The sequence below is a fragment of the Sphaerodactylus townsendi genome, linkage group LG14 (assembly GCF_021028975.2).
Source record: "Sphaerodactylus townsendi isolate TG3544 linkage group LG14, MPM_Stown_v2.3, whole genome shotgun sequence".
NCBI lineage: Eukaryota > Metazoa > Chordata > Lepidosauria > Squamata > Sphaerodactylidae > Sphaerodactylus > Sphaerodactylus townsendi.
Genome location: NC_059438.1, coordinates 16,615,294 through 16,632,765, shown reverse-complemented (window position 1 = coordinate 16,632,765; position 17,472 = coordinate 16,615,294). Strand labels below are relative to the sequence as shown.

The window sequence follows — 17,472 nt, the reverse complement described above, 5'->3', positions numbered from 1 at the left end:
GCATGAGATGCCTTTCAGCACTAGTTCTTCCGCATGATCGCAGTCCTGCACGTTAATCTTCTAGCAGTGCCGATTATGACTGTAAGAGTTTTTTTTAACGTTCTTTATTTTATACGTTTAATTTGTATTTTGAGCCTTGTTGAGCTTTGGAAGGAAGAAAGGCAGTTCATAAATGTCATAAACAAACAAATAAATGCCAACCTCAATGTGGGATTTGAAGATCTCCTGACGTTACAAATGATCTCCATGTGACAGAAATCAGTTCCCCTAGAGCCGTGGTGGCGAACCTTTGGCACTCCAGATGTTATGGACTACAATTCCCATCAGCCCCAATTGGCCATGCTGGCAGGGGCTGATGGGGAGTAATGATCCACGCTTATCTAGGTCGCCTAATTCGCCACCTAGAAAATGGCTGCCTTCAGAGGAGGTGAAAGACTCACGAGTATTGCCTTATACCCGCCTGGGGTCCTTCCCCTCCACAAACCCCCCTCCTGAGGTCCTTCCCCTCCACAAACCCCCCTCTTGAGGTCCTTCCCATCCACAAACCCCTCTCCTGAGGTCCTTCCCCTCCACAAACCCCCTACTGAGTCCTTCCCCTCCACAAACCCCCCTCTTGAGGTCCTTCCCCTCCACAAACCCCCCTCCTGAGGTCCTTCCCCTCCACAAACCCCCTACTGAGTCCTTCCCCTCCACAACCCCCCCTACTGAGGTCCCTGCCCTCCACAAACCCCCCTCTTGAGGTCCTTCCCCTACAAATCCCCCTCTTGAGGTCCTTCCCCTCCACAAACCCCCCTCCTGAGGTCCTTCCCCTCCATAAACCCCCCTCCTGAGGTCCTTCCCCTCCACAACCCCCCTCCTGAGGTCCTTCCCCTCCACAACCCCCCCTCTTGAGGTCCTTCCCCTCCACAAACCCCCCTCCTGAGGTCCTTCCCCCCCACAAACCCCCTACTGAGTCCTTCCCCTCCACAAAACCCCCTCCCTTGAGGGTCCCTTCCCCTCCACAAACCCCACTCCCAAAGGTCCTTCCCCTCCACAAACCCCCCTCTTGAGGTCCTTCCCCTCCACAAACCCCCCTCCTGAGGTCCTTCCCCTCCACAAACCCCCTACTGAGTCCTTCCCCTCCACAAACCCCCCATCTGAGGTCCCTGCCCTCCACAAACCCCCCTCTTGAGGTCCTTCCCCTCCACAAACCCCCCTCTTGAGGTCCTTCCCCTCCACAAACCCCCCTCTTGAGGTCCTTCCCCTCCACAAACCCCCTCCTGAGTCCTTCCCCTCCACAAACCCCCCTCCTGAGGTCCTTCCCCTCCACAAACCCCCCCTCCTGAGGTCCTTCCCCTCCACAAACCCCCCTCTTGAGGTCCTTCCCCTCCACAAACCCCCCTCCTGAGGTCCTTCCCCTCCACAAACCCCCTACTGAGTCCTTCCCCTCCACAAACCCCCCTCCTGAGGTCCTTCCCCTCCACAAACCCCCCTCCTGAGGTCCTTCCCCTCCACAAACCCCCTACTGAGTCCTTCCCCTCCACAAACCCCCCTCTTGAGGTCCTTCCCCTCCACAAACCCCCCTCCTGAGGTCCTTCCCCTCCACAAACCCCCCTCCTGAGGTCCTTCCCCTCCACAAACCCCCCTCTTGAGGTCCTTCCCCTCCACAAGAGCCCCTCACTCCTGGGGTCCTTCCCCTCCCACAAGAGAGCCCCCTACCAGGTCCTTCCCCTCCCACAAAGCCCCCCCTCTTGAGGTCCTCCCCCCCACAAACCCCCCCTCCTGAGGTCCTTCCCCTCCACAAACCCCTCACAGGGGTCGCTCCCCTCCACAAACCCCCCCTCCTGAGGTCCTTCCCCTCCACCAACCCCCCTCTTGAGGTCCTTCCCCTCCACAAACCCCCCTCCTGAGGTCCTTCCCCTCCACAACCCCCCTCCTGAGGTCCTTCCCCTCCACAAACCCCCCTCCTGAGGTCCTTCCCCTCCACAAACCCCCCTCCTGAGGTCCTTCCCCTCCACAAACCCCCCATCTGAGGTCCCTGCCCTCCACAAACCCCCCTCTTGAGGTCCTTCCCCTCCACAAACCCCCCTACTGAGGTCCCTGCCCTCCACAAACCCCCCTCTTGAGGTCCTTCCCCTCCACAAGCCCCTCAACTGAGGTTCCTCCCCTCCACAAACCCTACCTTCCCCTGGCTCTGCCTACATCTTCAGGAATTCTCAAACTGTGACTCATTTCAAGAACCTTCACTTGATGACTTTCAGGTTCCTTTTAACACTTTTAATTCTGTGACTCTGTAGTTACCAGTGTCTTCTGATTCTTGTAAGTGCAAAGCCACTGAAGCAGAGACCCCCCCCCCCCATGTTGCTGTGGTGCCCACTTGCATCTTTCCTGGCACCAGCCATGATATCATGACCCCCCACTAAGCTATGGACTCCAACTCAGAATCCTCTGAGGAGCCTGAGACATAGCATGGAGGACAGCATGATACTTGGCAAGATTCCTGCAGGTCAGGTGCACCAGCCCATCTGCTCCAGAACTTTGCCCCGAGGAAGAAGAAGTTTGGATTTATACCCTGCTTTTCTCTCCTGTAAGGAGACTCAAGGTTGAACACAAGCTCCTTTTCCCTTCCTCTCTTCCCTAACAGACCTGCCTTGGCGAGGTAGGTGGGGCTGAGAGAGTTCTGAGAGAACTGTGACTAGCCCAAGGTCACCCGGCAGGAATGTGGGAGTGGGGAAACAAATCCGGTTCATCGGATAACAGTCTGCCCCTCGTATGGTGGAGTGGGGAATCAAATCCGGTTCTCCAGACTAGAGTCCACCTGCTCTTAATCACTACACCACGCTGCAGAAGGACCTCTTCCACTAGAACTTCCCTCTGCCCCCCTAGGTACTGGGATGTCTAAGCTCTAGTCCAGGTCTTGGTCCACAAGCCCACCAGAATCCACCTCCACTAATCAGGAACAGCTGTCAATGAGGGAGTTAGCAAAAACGCAGTTCCGTTTTTCTGGGCCAGATCATGGGAGATGTAATCCTGTGCAAAAGTCTGGATCTAGTTTAACCGACTAGATGAGTCCCAGGAAAGGCAGGTGGAGCTGTGGACCTCTCAGTCTATTCAAGCCTTGGGCTGGGAGGAGAAGCTTGCTGGATCGGTTGGTCCCCTCGGCATAAGCTCTGTGCCTCCAGCCCCTGTTAAATTCGAAGCCTTTCTTTCATTCCTTTCCAACACGGCTACGAGAGCTTCTCAAATGTAGGGAGACTTCCACTGCTTCCTTCTTTAAAAAATATATCTACAAAGATGGGAAGAGAAATGATGAAATAGCAAATCATATGAACTGTTAGCTGTGGCACTTGCTAGCAATCCATTTTGGTGAAGCAGACATTACTTGCTGTGCTCGATTTGGATACGGGTGCCGAAGACTCTGCCCTCTCAGCACTTTTCTTCCTGATTGATTTGTTTAGAGGTAAACGTGGTTACATTTCAAAGGCGATGTGCAGTTTGTTCCCTATAACAAATGGCCAAGTTATAGATCATTTTATTTAATTTCACAGCTGACTACAGACTACAGTATATTAATAACAAAAATCTGCGCTTTGGAATATTAATGCTTGCCATTAAAGGCGTTTTGAACGGAAGGTGCCATTTTTCCGTCAAACACTTTTATTCGTGCCTCTTCTAGTTTCAAGGAAAGTTTTCCGGCCTGCAATAAAAACAAACACATAAAAGTGTTGTGACATTTTTTAAAGCTGCTAATCTTTTGTAATAAGTGATGGAGTCATCTTTTCTTTTAAAAATAGAGCTGTTTAAAGCAAAACCTCTTGCGAACAAATTATTCTTTTTCCTTTGAATATGTGATAAGATGTCTGCATGTGCAAGACAGCAGCACCCTCCTGATTTTTCTTTTCTTTTTTTAAAATTTTAGCTCTTTGACGGGATTGAATGTGAATTTCCCCTCTTTTTTATTTTCATGATGATTGATGGTAAGTTTGACTTTTCTTTCCTTTTTTTGACGGGGGATGAATTGTGGAATGGAGCAATTCAGAAAGGAAGAAGACTGTAACGTAGTTATGTCAAAGTTTTCAGTGACAACTCTTTCCTTTTAAGTGAAATGATTAGAATGAACATTTGCCATTTTTATTATTATTGTTGTTGTTGTTGTTGTTTATTCAATTTAATAACCCACCCACACCCTAAGGGGTTAAATTATTCAATTTAATAACACGCCCACCCCCTAATTTAATAACCCGCTCACCCCCTAAGAAAAAAATATTATTTATTGCATTTATACCCCGCCAATCTCCCGAAGGACTCAGGGTGACTTACAAATAAAAACCTACAAAACAATACAGTACAATAAATAATATAAAAATATAAAAATTAAAACTTTTTAAACAGATTACAAAAGATGGCATGAAAAAAACTACCTGGGGACATAAAAACGGATACTGGGTAGGAATCATAATCTTTTCCGTACATCGCTTTTCGCAAGTGGTGATCGTGAGGGATTGAACTAAAGCTAATCCGTTGTATCAAACCTTTGTATCTGGTCTGCACATTCTGCATTTGCCACTCTCTGCATTTGGATTCATGGTAGCCAAGGTTTAAAGAGAAATTGTTTGTACTGTAGGAGAGCCTTGGATGTTGTAAGGGGTCCTTACCAGAAGGTATTTGAAAAGTGTAGTGCAAATGCTTGGGGTTATAGTGTTGATCCCTTTCCACTAAAGGAACCTTAGTCTAAAGGAAGGAATGCTCTTTGTTAACATGTGTTTTATTTTGCTGGTCAATGATCATGATAAATTATTGATTGATTAAGAACATAAGAACGAGCCTGCTGGATCAGACCAGAGTCCATCTAGTCCAGCACTCTGCTACTCGCAGTGGCCCACCAGGTGTCTTTGGGAGCTCACCTGCAGGATGTGAAAGCAATGGCCTTCTGCGGCTGCTGCTGCTCCCGAGCACCTGGTCTGCTAAGGCATTTGCAATCTCAGATCAAGGAGGATCAAGATTGGTAGCCATAAATCGACTTCTCCTCCATAAATCTGTCCAAGGATTAATTGATTGACTGAGACAAAAACAGTTTTCCTCCGGAGCAAGAATCCACACTTAATAGAACAGAGTCAGAGGATCCATCCCATGCTTAGTAGCCAAGGTGGCTAAATGGAATCTTGTTTGGAGGCAGTGCACCTCTGGACACCAGATGTTCTAGACAAAGAACAAGGAAATGACACCACCTTTGTACCGACCTTGGAGGCATCTGACTGCCCACTGTTGGAAACAGAATACTGGGCTAAAAGGACCATTGAATCTGCTTTAGTAAGGCACTAATGATATACATCCACTGCAAGGATTTACATTGGTGGAGAGATAGAAATGAACTCTACAATACAGTAAACACTAGCAAGAATGATTCTATCCATAAACCACATGCTACAAAGAGAAATGATTTTAGGTTTGCAACCCCAGTCCTAAAGGAAATGTGTACAGAAGAACCCGAGAAGAGTAATAAGACGGGAAAGATGAAATGGAACAGCAGAAAAGTGTGAATTGTGGCAAATGTCATAAAAGGAAAGCTGCTCTTGCTCAAAATAGCCCCGCACTGCTTAATCATAGGAGCAGCCCGCTGGAAGTCCATTTGTCATTATATAGACCCCTGCCTCCTGGGGAAATTATTTTCTTCCCAAAGTACACTAAAGCAAAGGAGATCAAAGGAATGTGTCAGAAACTGACTTCATAGATTTATAGAATATTGGGACAAAAAAAAAACACCCAGCACACACTGCAAATGGATCATTGTATATCTCTGTAGCTGAAATCAGCATTGAAGAACGTCTCTCAATATCTTTTTTGCAGCTAAAAACATCTAAAATTTTGTTGGGGCTTTCATAAAGAGAGCCAGAATGGTGCAGCGATTAGATTGTCGGACTAGGATCTTGGGAGTCTGAGGTTCGAATCCCTACACTGCCATGGAAGCTTGCTGGGTGACCTTAACCTAATAATCTACCTTGTAGGGTGGTTGTTACGAGGATAATACGGAGGGCTGGGTTGCAAACTACTTTGAGTTTTCGCTGGGCAGAAAAGCAGGGAATAGATGCTTAAAGAAATAAACCAAAGAGTGCATGTGGCCGAAAGGAGTTCATGAAATGTTGCTTTGTTGCTTTTTAGGAGTTTTTAGAGGAAATACGGAGCAAGTGAAAGAGTATCAGCAGCTTCTGGAACCTTTGCTGCAGCAGTCACCAGAAGGTAAGATGATGTGGTTTCATTGCATACTGGCTCGGATCCGACGGAGGATATACCTGAATACAAGGAAGTGCCATTTTAGAGAGAATTTTGAGGCATAGCAGGAGGGAAGGAGGTGAGGGAGCCATGGCTCCTTGGGCAGAAATCCCTTCCATCCACAAAGATTATTGGTGGATCTAGGCCTCAATCTGAACTTCCCAAAAAGTAGGTGGCAAACTCTTCCATTGCAAGCAACTGACAGATTATACACAACGTTTCTGCTGCACGATAGGGGCAAATGTTTTTTGCAGCAAGATATGGATGTATTTTCTGGAGCCCCGCTTTCACTTTCCATTCTCTCCACGGCAAGCGAGACCAATTCTAGTACGACTTTAATTTGCTTAATCACCAGAGTGGGACAGATTTGCCAGTGAGCATGGATTTGCCCTAGACATCTTCCCTCTGCCCACAGACAGCCTACCTAGATTCACCCTGCCATCCACACTTTCCCCCTTGTCCCCTGCTCTTTCATGTTGCTGGCTCTTTCCTGCTTCTCTAAATACTTTTTCGAGATGTCTTAATATAATAGTAAGAGAGAGGGCTTTTCCAATGAATAGTACAAGCAGAGTCTCTTTTTGGCGCCACTCTACCTCCCCTGCCCTACTTTCCTGATGATCGGGAGTGCTTTTAAATTTTTTATTTCAAACAAGCCTTTCTTTTAAAACAAACCTCTCTGTTCTCTGGCACAACAGCAGTCTACAACATTATACCCTGCTGAATTTCTTTTGATATTTGACTTGCCCATCCCCCATTTCTATTGTAAACTACGGGTTTATGGTCCCTTAGTTTGCCTTTGTTAACTCCTTATGAGTAATCCATGCACAAAAAAAAGTGAACTGTATTGGCAGACAACTTTCTCTTAGCCTTATTTCTGGATATTTTCAAGCAATTACAGAAGATTAATGAACAGACAGTTTTTTTCTCACAGGCTTTTATGTTGGCTTGTCTTTGACATTTAAAATCCTTGCAGCCATTCTGTATAATATTGCGGGAGATTTACTAAGTAATGAAAAAATGTTTGCTTATCCTGTTATACCTAGCACCTGTGTAAGTGGTGTATTTAACTTTCAGGGGCCGTTACAGAATAATATTTATATTTCATTACACGTACAAAGTGCCTGAAACAATTTCATTTTTTTTAAAAAAGTCAAAATGCAGTGCATGAACCAAGGTAACACTCTATTTTAATGAAGCTTCACTTCAGATTTTGTGTCCTTTTAAAATACAAAATAATGATTTCTTTGACTGGACTATTTCCTGTACGGCATGCAAGGTCTCACCTTCTAACAAAAAGGTAATGCGGTGTAGCTAGACACGATCTAGCTCATGTCCTGCCAATTCAAGTAGGGTTGGATGAGGCATTCAGTCCTTACCTCACCCACCCTTTCTTCCCCAAACTATTTTGCTTCAGTGGTTTTTTATACCTTTGAATCATGGAGTACCTTATGAGGAACTGAACAATTGGTCCTTCTGTTCCCCCCCCCCGCCCCCGCCCACATAATGTTGCCAGCTCTGGATTGAGAAGTACCTGGAGATTTTGAATTTGGAACCTGAGGAGGGCAGGTTTTGAGGAGGGGAGGGACTTCGGTAAGGGGATAATGCCATAAGAGCGTGGTGGCGAACCTTTGCTCAGATGTTATGGACTACAATTCCCATCAGCCCCTGCACCAGCATGGCCAATTGGCCCTGCTGGGAGGTTTTGATGAACCTCTGGAGCAAATTCTGCAACCCTCATCTACCATCAAAACACGGAGAAATTTTTCCCTGGGTGATCTCTGTTATCTGGAGACCGGTTGTAACAGCAGGAGGTCTCCAGCTACCACCTGGAGGTTGGCAAGCCTACCGCCACATAAAATGTGCCTGTACTTTTATGCTGCTAGTGGATACACGTACTTAGAATAGTTTCAGAGGATAGCCATGTTGATCTGTGGTAGAAAAGGTAGGTTTGAGTCCCGTAGTACCTTAGAGACCCGCAAGATTTTTGAGGTATCAGCTATTGGCAGCAAAAGGGAGCTTATGATGGAGGAGGAGAAGGAGTTTGGATTTATAACCCCCCTTTCTTTCCTGTAAGGAGACTCAAAGGGGCTTGTCCGCCTTCCTCCCCAAACAGAAATAACCCTGTGAGAGGCTTGGGTTAGTCGAAGCGTGCCTAGCCCAAGGAGTCCACCTAACTGGTGGTAGTGTTGAAGTGCACAGGCTAATCTAGTTCCCCATATAAGCCTCCACAGCTCAGATGGCAGAGCAAGGAATCAAACCTGGTTCTCCAGATTAGAGCGCACCTGCTCTTCTCTCATTCTACCTCAGATTTCCTTTTCAGTCTGACTTTATAAAGTTTATTTGTTTGTTTTATACATTGCCCTTCACCTCACAGGCATGGGTTGAGAGTTTTGATGCCACATTACCAAAAGCAATTTCTCTAGTCAAATGTCTCCTCACTCAATACACTTTCCCTGTTCTGTGGCATGAAACAATAGTGCCTCTAATTGCAGTTCTTTATCTGCCAAAATTACTACATTTTTTCTCTCTGAATAGATTACAGAGAGCATTTGTTCAATCAAAGAATGAGACATAAATTAACCTGTCCTCAAGACAGCCGTTTGCGCTTTTGGCTGGCGGAAGCATAGAACGAAAACAATGACAAGTGGCAAATATTTCCTTCATCTTGGTTGCCCACGGGGGCGACATTCTTTTCATGTTAATAATGTCATTTGTAGCTCTAACGTTATCTTCTGAAATTCTGCAGGCTACCCTGTTGTGCCCAAGTATTACTACGTGCCGGCAGACTTTGTTGAACTGGAAAAGAAAAACCCAGGCAGTCAGAAACGATTTCCGAGCAATCACGGGCGGGACGGAAAGTTTTTCCTGTGGGGGCAAGCTCTGTACATCATTGCAAAACTTCTTGAGCCAGTGCAAAGAGTGACGGAAACTTGAAGACTTGGAAGAGCAAGCTCTGCGTTCCGATACTTCGGAGTATCGATTATTAGAGAAATAAAGTTCTTTCTAAAATAGATTAGATGCGATGTACCAACTTAGCGACCCACGTGACAAAGCATTTCTCACATCTGAATTTCAGTGCAGGCCACTGGGGAACACTCTCAAGTGATTCTCACCCATGTGTGCACCTCAGAAATGTTTCCATCCTTGTAGACTGAAATCCTCCCTAGCTTCCATTGATGACAACAGCTATAATAAAGCTGTATTGCGTCCAGCTAGATGCAGGTTCAAATCCCTACTCTGCTACGGCAGCCTGCTGGGTGACCTTGGGCCATCTTAACCTATCTGATGGGGCTGTTATGAAGGTAAGGCCTTGAGCAGTGTTAGACCCAGAGGTGGGATTCATCAGGTTCTCACAGGTTCCCGAGAGTAGGTTACTAATTATTTGTTATTATTGCGAGAGGGGGTTATTAGTGGTGATTTTGCCGCATGTGATTTTTGCCTTGAATTCGCCCCTCTCCTGCTCCTCATGGTAAGCAGCAGAAGCGAAGCAGTCTAGCAGGAGGTGCACTGAAATGATGGCAGCCTAAGCCTGCGTGCATTAGTTTCCGCTTGGGACCCGGCTGCGGCTGCATCCTTGCCACAGCCCCTCCCAGCAATGCCCCGCCCCCGGAATGCCCGGCCACGCCCCCGTCGTGTTCTGCTTGCCCGGCCCCGGTGGCTTCACGCCCGCTGTTTGAATCCGCCACCGTAGGGGAACCTGTTCACAAAATTTTTGGATCCCACCACTGGATTTGAGCCCAGATATCTCAAGACTGAGATATCCCCATGGCCTTGCCCCGAGGGCCCCTCCGCCCATTGGAGGGGAACCTTTTATCCATCCCCGGCCCAAGGGATATCCGGCTGGCTTCTACAAGAGCCAGGGCCTTTTTAGTCCTGGCTCCGGCCTGGTGGAACAAACTTCCAGGGGATGTCAGAGCCCTTGCCAGAGCTTCTATCTAGCCAGTTGGATTCAAACAAATTATAGTCATCTTCTTTTGGTCTCCGGGGTGGGGGTGGGGGCGAGGGGGAACAGGGTGAGTTGGAAGGAATTATGCTACCATCTACTTTTGTAATAATTCTGTAGTATATTGTTATTGCCGTTCTGTACTATCGTTTTAATTTTCATACGATTCTATTTTGAATGTTTTTATGGATGATATTTGTGGATTGTTGTGACCCACCCTGAGCCCTGCGGGGATAGGGCGGGATACAAATTCAAAAAATAAATAAATAAAATGGATGAGATGAGAATGATGGGGAGCAAAGTAGAATATAAAGGAAGTAAAAAAATTAAGATAAATGAATACATAATAATGCATAATAGATAGAGTCATGTTACTCCATCCAGAGAGCAGCCTGGGCAATCAATTACCTCCTCCGAGAAGTATATCCATGTGCTGATCTGATCTGATTTTTAAAGGAGGGTGAGCTTACATCTCTCTCATTTAAAACCGCTTCCTTTCATCCTTTTGTTGGTCCCTGTATGAAACAGTGAGTTGTTTTCAGTGATGAATGCTTTTAGCTTAATAGCGAAAGTGATTAATTGGTGGTTTACTTTTCAGTCGACGGTTTGTTAAGTGCGAAAGATATTGACCCGGTGAAGCGTTACATACCACCCCAAGATCAACGCAATGTTAGCATGAGATACTCCAATCAGGTAGGAGCACCTTTATCAGCCACGGCTTTTTTGTAAAGTGGGTGCTGGGAAAGTAGCCCATGTGAAGCTGTTGTTTTCCTTTGCATCGAACCACTTTGGTCCATTCTCCGCAATACTAGAACCAGGGGGGCATTCATTGAGAAGATGCTGGGGGGAAGAATTAGGACGAATAAAAGGAAACGCTTCTTCACGCATCGTGTGATTGGTGTTTGGAATCTGCTACCACAGGAGGTGGTGATGGCCACTAACACGGATAGCTTTTCAAAAGAGCTTGGACAGATTTATGGAGGAGAATTAGAGCTCTGTATTTCAGCAATCTTGATCCTTTTGATCTGAGATTACCGTCACCCTAAACAGTCCAGTGCTTTCCGGGAGCAACTTTAAGCATGAAGGCTATTGCTTTTCATCTGCATCCGTGAGCTCCCAAAGGCACCTGGTAGGCCACTGCGAGTAGCAGAGTGCTGGACTAGATGGACTCTGGTCTGATCCAGCTGGCTTGTTCTTATGTTTTTATGTTCTCTTGCCTGGATGACCCAGGTTGGCCTGATCTCATCAGATCTCAGAAGCTAAGCAAGGTCAGTCCTGGTGAGTACTTGGATGGGAGACCACCAAGGAAGGCCAGGGTTGCTACGCAGAGGCAGGCAATGGCAAAACCATCCCTGAATGTCTCTTGCGTTGAAAACCCAACAGGGTTGTCATGACCTGGCTGGAACTTAGTAGCACTTTAAACGCATGTGCTTTAAACGCATATACTCACGTTGGTCCATCAAGACCAGCATGGTGTAGTGGTTAAGAGCAGGTGGATTCTAATCTGAAGAACTGGGTTTGATTCCCCACTCCTCCACCTGAGTGGCAGAGGCTTATCTGGTGTACCAGAGGTGTTCCCGCACTCCTACATTCCTGAACTGTGGCTTCGACCACATAAGAATTGTGGCTTCCGATGCAAAGTGTATTTGGGCTGCCTAGCAGTATGGCTTACACCATTTACAACAGCTTAATCAGGTTGTATTATCAGGTCAAGGAGTAACTATGTGAATCTCAAAGCAATGAGCTAATCACAGCTAGAACATGAGTCAAGGTGAAAATGGCTGAGTCCTGGCTCAGTAGATGGGCGAAATATCCTGTGGGTTCTTCATTTTACTAATGAGCTTGCAGTATAAAAACACACCAGCGCATAATAAAACAGGAAACCTCTAAAGTGGGCTGAGCCGGCAGGGGTCAGGTGCTCCTAATGATCTCATTCCACCATTCAACAAAATGCCGATCAGACATCTGCCTCGAGTGGGCTGTTAAAGATGCCGGCTGCAGCTCCTCAGCCACCTTATCTTTTGCATGGTGTTAAGCCCTCCTGAGCAGAGGAGGCCGTAATTTCAGGTAATAAACTGAAGGATGAGCTGGGGGTGTGATTTCCTTGAACTGCACGTCCTTTTCCGTTTGCAGCTCCAAGGCAGCTTATGTCACCTTTGACGTTCTGGAAAAATTTAATTCAGATGCCTCAGCGGTGTATTTCCGCTTTTTGATTCAGATTGCAGACGAGACTTCAGGAAACCTCCTTATGAAGCTGAGGCCTCTTCTCTCCCTCTCCCCTCCGTGCCAGCAAGGCAGCTGCCCTCTGGTTGGAGGAGAAGAAAAAGAGTTTGGATTTATATCCCCCCTTTCTGCCCTGTAAGGGGACTCAAAGGAGCTTACAATCTCCATTCCCTTGCTGGATGGCTGTGGGCCAACCAAACACCAGTCAACGTAGCCTACCTCACAGGGTTGCTGTGAGGATAAAATGGAGGAGAGGAGAATTATGTAGGCTGCGTCGGGTTACCACTGGGGGAAAAGAAGGGATCTAAACAAGTAAATAGATTTGGGGGGGCAGGGTACTGCTTTCCTCATCCCAGAATTTGGTTTTCCTGTCGCGTATTTTTTAGCATAAACCTGTTCAGGCTTGGCTGAGATGGGGGGTGGCCGAATTCATTGTGCCTGCTATCCATCAGGAGCGCACTGTGGCATAATATCACAATAAAGAAAATGAAGGAGGACACTGGCCGATTTGTATCTTCCATATTGCATCATAAAATATCCTTATTTCTTTTCAGAAATAAACCCTACCAAGTTGCAAATCCAATAAATAAGACATAAAAAGTTCATTCCTCTCCCTCCACAACCATTTTGTCAGGCATCTATTAAAGTACATTTATGTTTAACCTTGTTTTACAGCCTGTGTGTTAAGCCGTCTCTGTTTTGGATACCCAATGCTGCCAAAGGTTCCTTGCTGGTTAGGGAAACATAATAGATGTTTCTGAACGTTAGGAGTTGTCAGATCCCTTAATAAGGATGGTTTACTGATGTAAGTCACTTGTACTCCACCTTTCCCACCAGATAGATTGATACCTTATTTACAGTCCATTGACTGTATTACAATCCAGTAATAACAAATAATATTACAATGTATTGTCGAAGGCTTTCACGGCCGGAATCACTTGGGTGCTGTGTGGTTTCCCGGCTGTATGGCCGTGTTCTAGCAGCATTCTCTCCTGACGTTTCGCCTGCATCTGTGGCTGGCATCTTCAGAGGATCTGAAGATCTTAAGAGGATCTTAAGATCCTCTGAAGATGCCAGCCACAGATGCAGTAGCGTCAGGAAAATGCTACTAAACTATGCAACCATACAACAAAGCTCTACAACACCAAATAATATTACAGTCCAGAAATAACAAATAATAGTGACAACTGGCATAAAAAGAAATAAAATACAAGTAATCATACCTGTGTCATTATAAAATTAATTAAAATTAATTAAATAAAGCTGATTAAAATCTTAAAATTATAAAAATTTACTAAGAGGCATGACTAGTCTTTCTCACATGAATTTTCCTGACAGTCTTCAAACAGTTCTGCCGTTATTCGCAAACCTCGTAGTATATTATTCTAGCACACTTTGGAAAACTTATAAACCTGTTCAATATCATAATGGCGATTTGGGGGTCTTTGGAAGTGTAGGCGTATGGAATTCATGTTCCTCTAGCCTTGAAGGGATTTCAAGACTGGTCCATATCCGGGTTCCGCTTAACGTAGTGGACATTTATTGTACATGATCTTTTACTAGTGTTAACAGGGTCTGTTTTACATATCTTGATGTCCTTTGGAAACCTTATTGATGTAGATATGCCCGACATTCACACCAGAGAACTTTATGGAAGAATTTTGTTAAACTTTATTTGAAAATAGACTGAAAATTGCTGCGAGCTTTTTTCAGTGTAATTTTTATACTATTTATTCTGTGTGCAATGATCTCTACATAATTATTATGGCTGATTCAATACAGGGCATCTTCATGTGTTCCGTGCAGCTTTGTTTCTACTCATTTTAACATTTTCAGTGCAGTTTATGTTATTTTTAAAATGCGTCCGTATTGAGTCGTGGTTTAGAAGTTTAAATCTCTGTTTAAGGTGTTGAGATGTATTGGAAAACATGTAATGGTGGTAAAACTGTCAGGATTTACAAGAGAAGTCTAATGAACACAAATAATACTTACATGGGAAACTGAATTTAAAATCACGAAAAAAAACCCTCCCCACCAAAAAAGAATTCTTTTTAAGTGTCAAGAAAAAAGATCGGGGCAAATCTGCACTTTAAGAGTCTTCAGCTGAGAGTGCAGATCTTTGTCTTTAAGATTTGTGTATGTGTGCATGTTTGCGCTATGTTGTACATAAAAATATAGTGTCACTGAATGATTTATCAAAAGATTGCCTGTAAATGCAGTATTATTGAGAGGAAATGCATTAGCCGTTATTATGGCTGAGGCTAAATCTCTAAAGCCTATAGAAGTTGTTGCTGAACAGTGACGGGTGTTTTGTATGTGCGAGAGCTCTCACTGGCACTTTTGGAGACCACTCCAGAACAGAAGCACAGTAATCCAATACTCCGCTGAGCAAGCATATCAAAATTGTTGGTTTTTTCTTTCTTAACACTTGTGCACTCTCCTAAATAAATTATGCCCATCTCCCTCTGTTTTTTAATTCACTCGTTTGTGGCGTGCCACTAAAGCAACAACTTACTATAATACCAAGAAAATTTGGAATGAGAACCGTGGCAGGCAGAGTTGAGAGCCTGCAGGGTGGAGAAGCTACGAGCAGTGGCCTCTAATCTGTGTTTCCACACTCCTACATTCCTGCTGGGTGACCTTGGGCTAGTCACAGTTCTTCGGAACTCTCAGCCCCACCTGCCCTCACAAGGTGTCTGTTGTGGGGAGAGGAAGGGAAAGGAGTTTCTAAGCCACCTTGAGTCTCCTTACAGGAGAGAAAGGTGGGGTATAAATCCAAACTCTTCTTCTCCTTTAAAAGGGGAATTCTTCCGAAGTTCTCTCCATGCCTACATGAAGTGATGAGAACAGTGAAATGTGACCTGAATCAACCTCTGCTCGATGTTGTTCTCCTGCAATGTTACCTCAGGTTATTCTGGTCTCTGGTGTGCGATCCTTGAGTCCCTATGTCATAATTGCCAAACCATCTGGTTATTAGGTTAATCTCAATAAAGCCACAGCTGTTTCCCTTTGAGCTGTGTGCCCGTGAGCTCTTCTTGTCACTTCAGACACAGTTTCTAACAATCCTACATCCACTGGCTTAAGTAGACTTAATCCAGTTTTTAGAGTGATGAATAAGCCACTTGCTTGCCTTTTTTCTTTACAGGCTGCCAAATCTAGATACCCAAAGGGGTTGTGGGGGATGGGAAGCCTGCTGTTTTTTCAAAGGGCTTGCTACCTTTTGCCTGTTAACCAGTGGTGGGATTCCGAGGTACACAACAACAGGTTCGATGGTGGTGCAGGGGCCAGCGGGACCAGGAGGAGGGGGGATTGACCGCGGTGAAGTGACGCAAGGCGTTCTGTAGAGCGGGGCATTCCAGAGCAGGGGTGGGCAGTGCTGCGGCAGAGGCAGGGGTCTCTGCGGCGCCCAGGTGCAATTCCCCCTCCCACTCCGCCTCTGGATTTTTCTGTACCTCTCCCCTCCAGTAACTGTTGTTGGTACTTTCACCAGTTTTCAAACCCAGTGCCCTCCCTCATGAGGCAGAACTTAGCCTCTACAAAACTGAAAGTAGAAGGTCATATTTTCTTTTAACAGAAGAGATGTATCCTAGGGGGAAAATGGAGCCGAGGGACAAAATCTGAGTTTTCAGGTCCCCACCCCCATCGGTGGCTGCCCTCTCCCACCATGACAAAACAATGATTTTTTTTGCCCCAGGTCATATCAAAGTCACAATCACATTATAGAAGCATGCCCCAACTCACAAATCTGAACACAGCAATGGGGCTGTGCCCTAGAGAAAAGTAAAATTTGTTGACAACATTTTTTTCAAAATGCTTTCAAAATGTTTTATTACTGCTTGATGAAATCGTTTTGTGGAATTATATCCAACACCCCAATTGCCTCCCCAACATTGGAAACACAGCCCAGAGCCAGGGAGGGAGAGGGAGGACAGGGATAGCCAAATCTCAAGTCATGTTTTTTTCACAGTAGTTGCACACATTGAATTTTTAATACTGACTAATGCTCTTAGATGCTTAACTTTCCCAGTCCCAGGCTCTAACTGCTTTTCCCTAGTTCTACCTTAACTCTGCCCATCAACTGAGTACTCTTCAAGGCATACCTCATCACACACATTCGCGTAAAACGCGATTCTTTGTGGTCCGTTGCAAAGAGACTATCAAGACAATCTTGCTTGGCATACAATCAAGGAACAAGCAGAAACATGAGCGAAGATGGCCAAAACACTAAATTTTTCAAAAGAGCTTATAGAGGTATTATGCAGTGCAGAAGCTTTTTTTGGTTGGGATCTGGGATTACCCAAAGTGAAGAAAACTACGACATTATCCCTTCCTGACAGTGCACTGGTCAGTTTCCATATCAGAGTGGGAATTCACACTTGGGTCTCCCAGATCCTAACCACTTCATCATACTGAAGCTTTCCTGGTATTAAATGCCCTCACATAATTCCAGTCTACTTTTATTTAATGCATTTATTTTATACGGTTTTACGTACCACCCTTAAGCCTCCCAGGCTCAGGGGAAGTTTCAGTGTATAATAATAAACAATAAAATCATCACATTCACTACTATTTAAAACCCAGATGAACTAAAAACATCCATCTTAACTTCATTAAAGAAGTCTAAACTTAATACATTTTGGCTTATGCTGTAACAGAATAATTCCTTCTCAACTGGGTCCAAGGTGGACCCTGTTTTTTTTTTTAATACAAAAGGTAATGCAGCCTGCATTTGGCTGCTCTGTGCTATAATATTCAAGTGTTAAGGAACAGCTGGGTACAGGTCTGTTACAACCCCACCCCAACCAAAACATTTCCCAAACTGTACCTCGCGCTTAGCGGTAACAGGATGAGTAACAGGAGAGAAAAATAGAATCTCTCTACAGCACATAGTTCTCTGCTTTCTTCTATTTAAGATGGGACTCTTGTACCAGCCTTGGGAAAATAGACTGTTATGGTCATGCTAGGAAGAACATGTTGTTTATATATATTTATTTCTTTCCATTGTGCACAAATAGCAAAAGCATCAAGTTTCACTGGCATTCATTTGCAAAGAACTT

General features: G+C 45.2%; 1 protein-coding gene across 9 annotated transcripts in view; it reads left to right on the top strand.

Annotated features, from left to right (window-relative positions):
• The window catches only part of PHKB (phosphorylase kinase regulatory subunit beta), a 141,253-nt gene that overhangs the window by 65,589 nt on the left and 58,192 nt on the right, over positions 1-17,472 (top strand). For all 9 annotated transcript variants that reach the window (XM_048516168.1, XM_048516172.1, XM_048516169.1 and 6 more), the window contains 4 exons: positions 3,899-3,956; positions 6,139-6,216; positions 8,996-9,153; positions 10,790-10,885. In XM_048516168.1, coding sequence (XP_048372125.1) covers positions 3,899-3,956; positions 6,139-6,216; positions 8,996-9,153; positions 10,790-10,885 — 390 coding nt within the window. The remainder of the gene's footprint in view (positions 1-3,898; positions 3,957-6,138; positions 6,217-8,995; positions 9,154-10,789; positions 10,886-17,472) is intronic.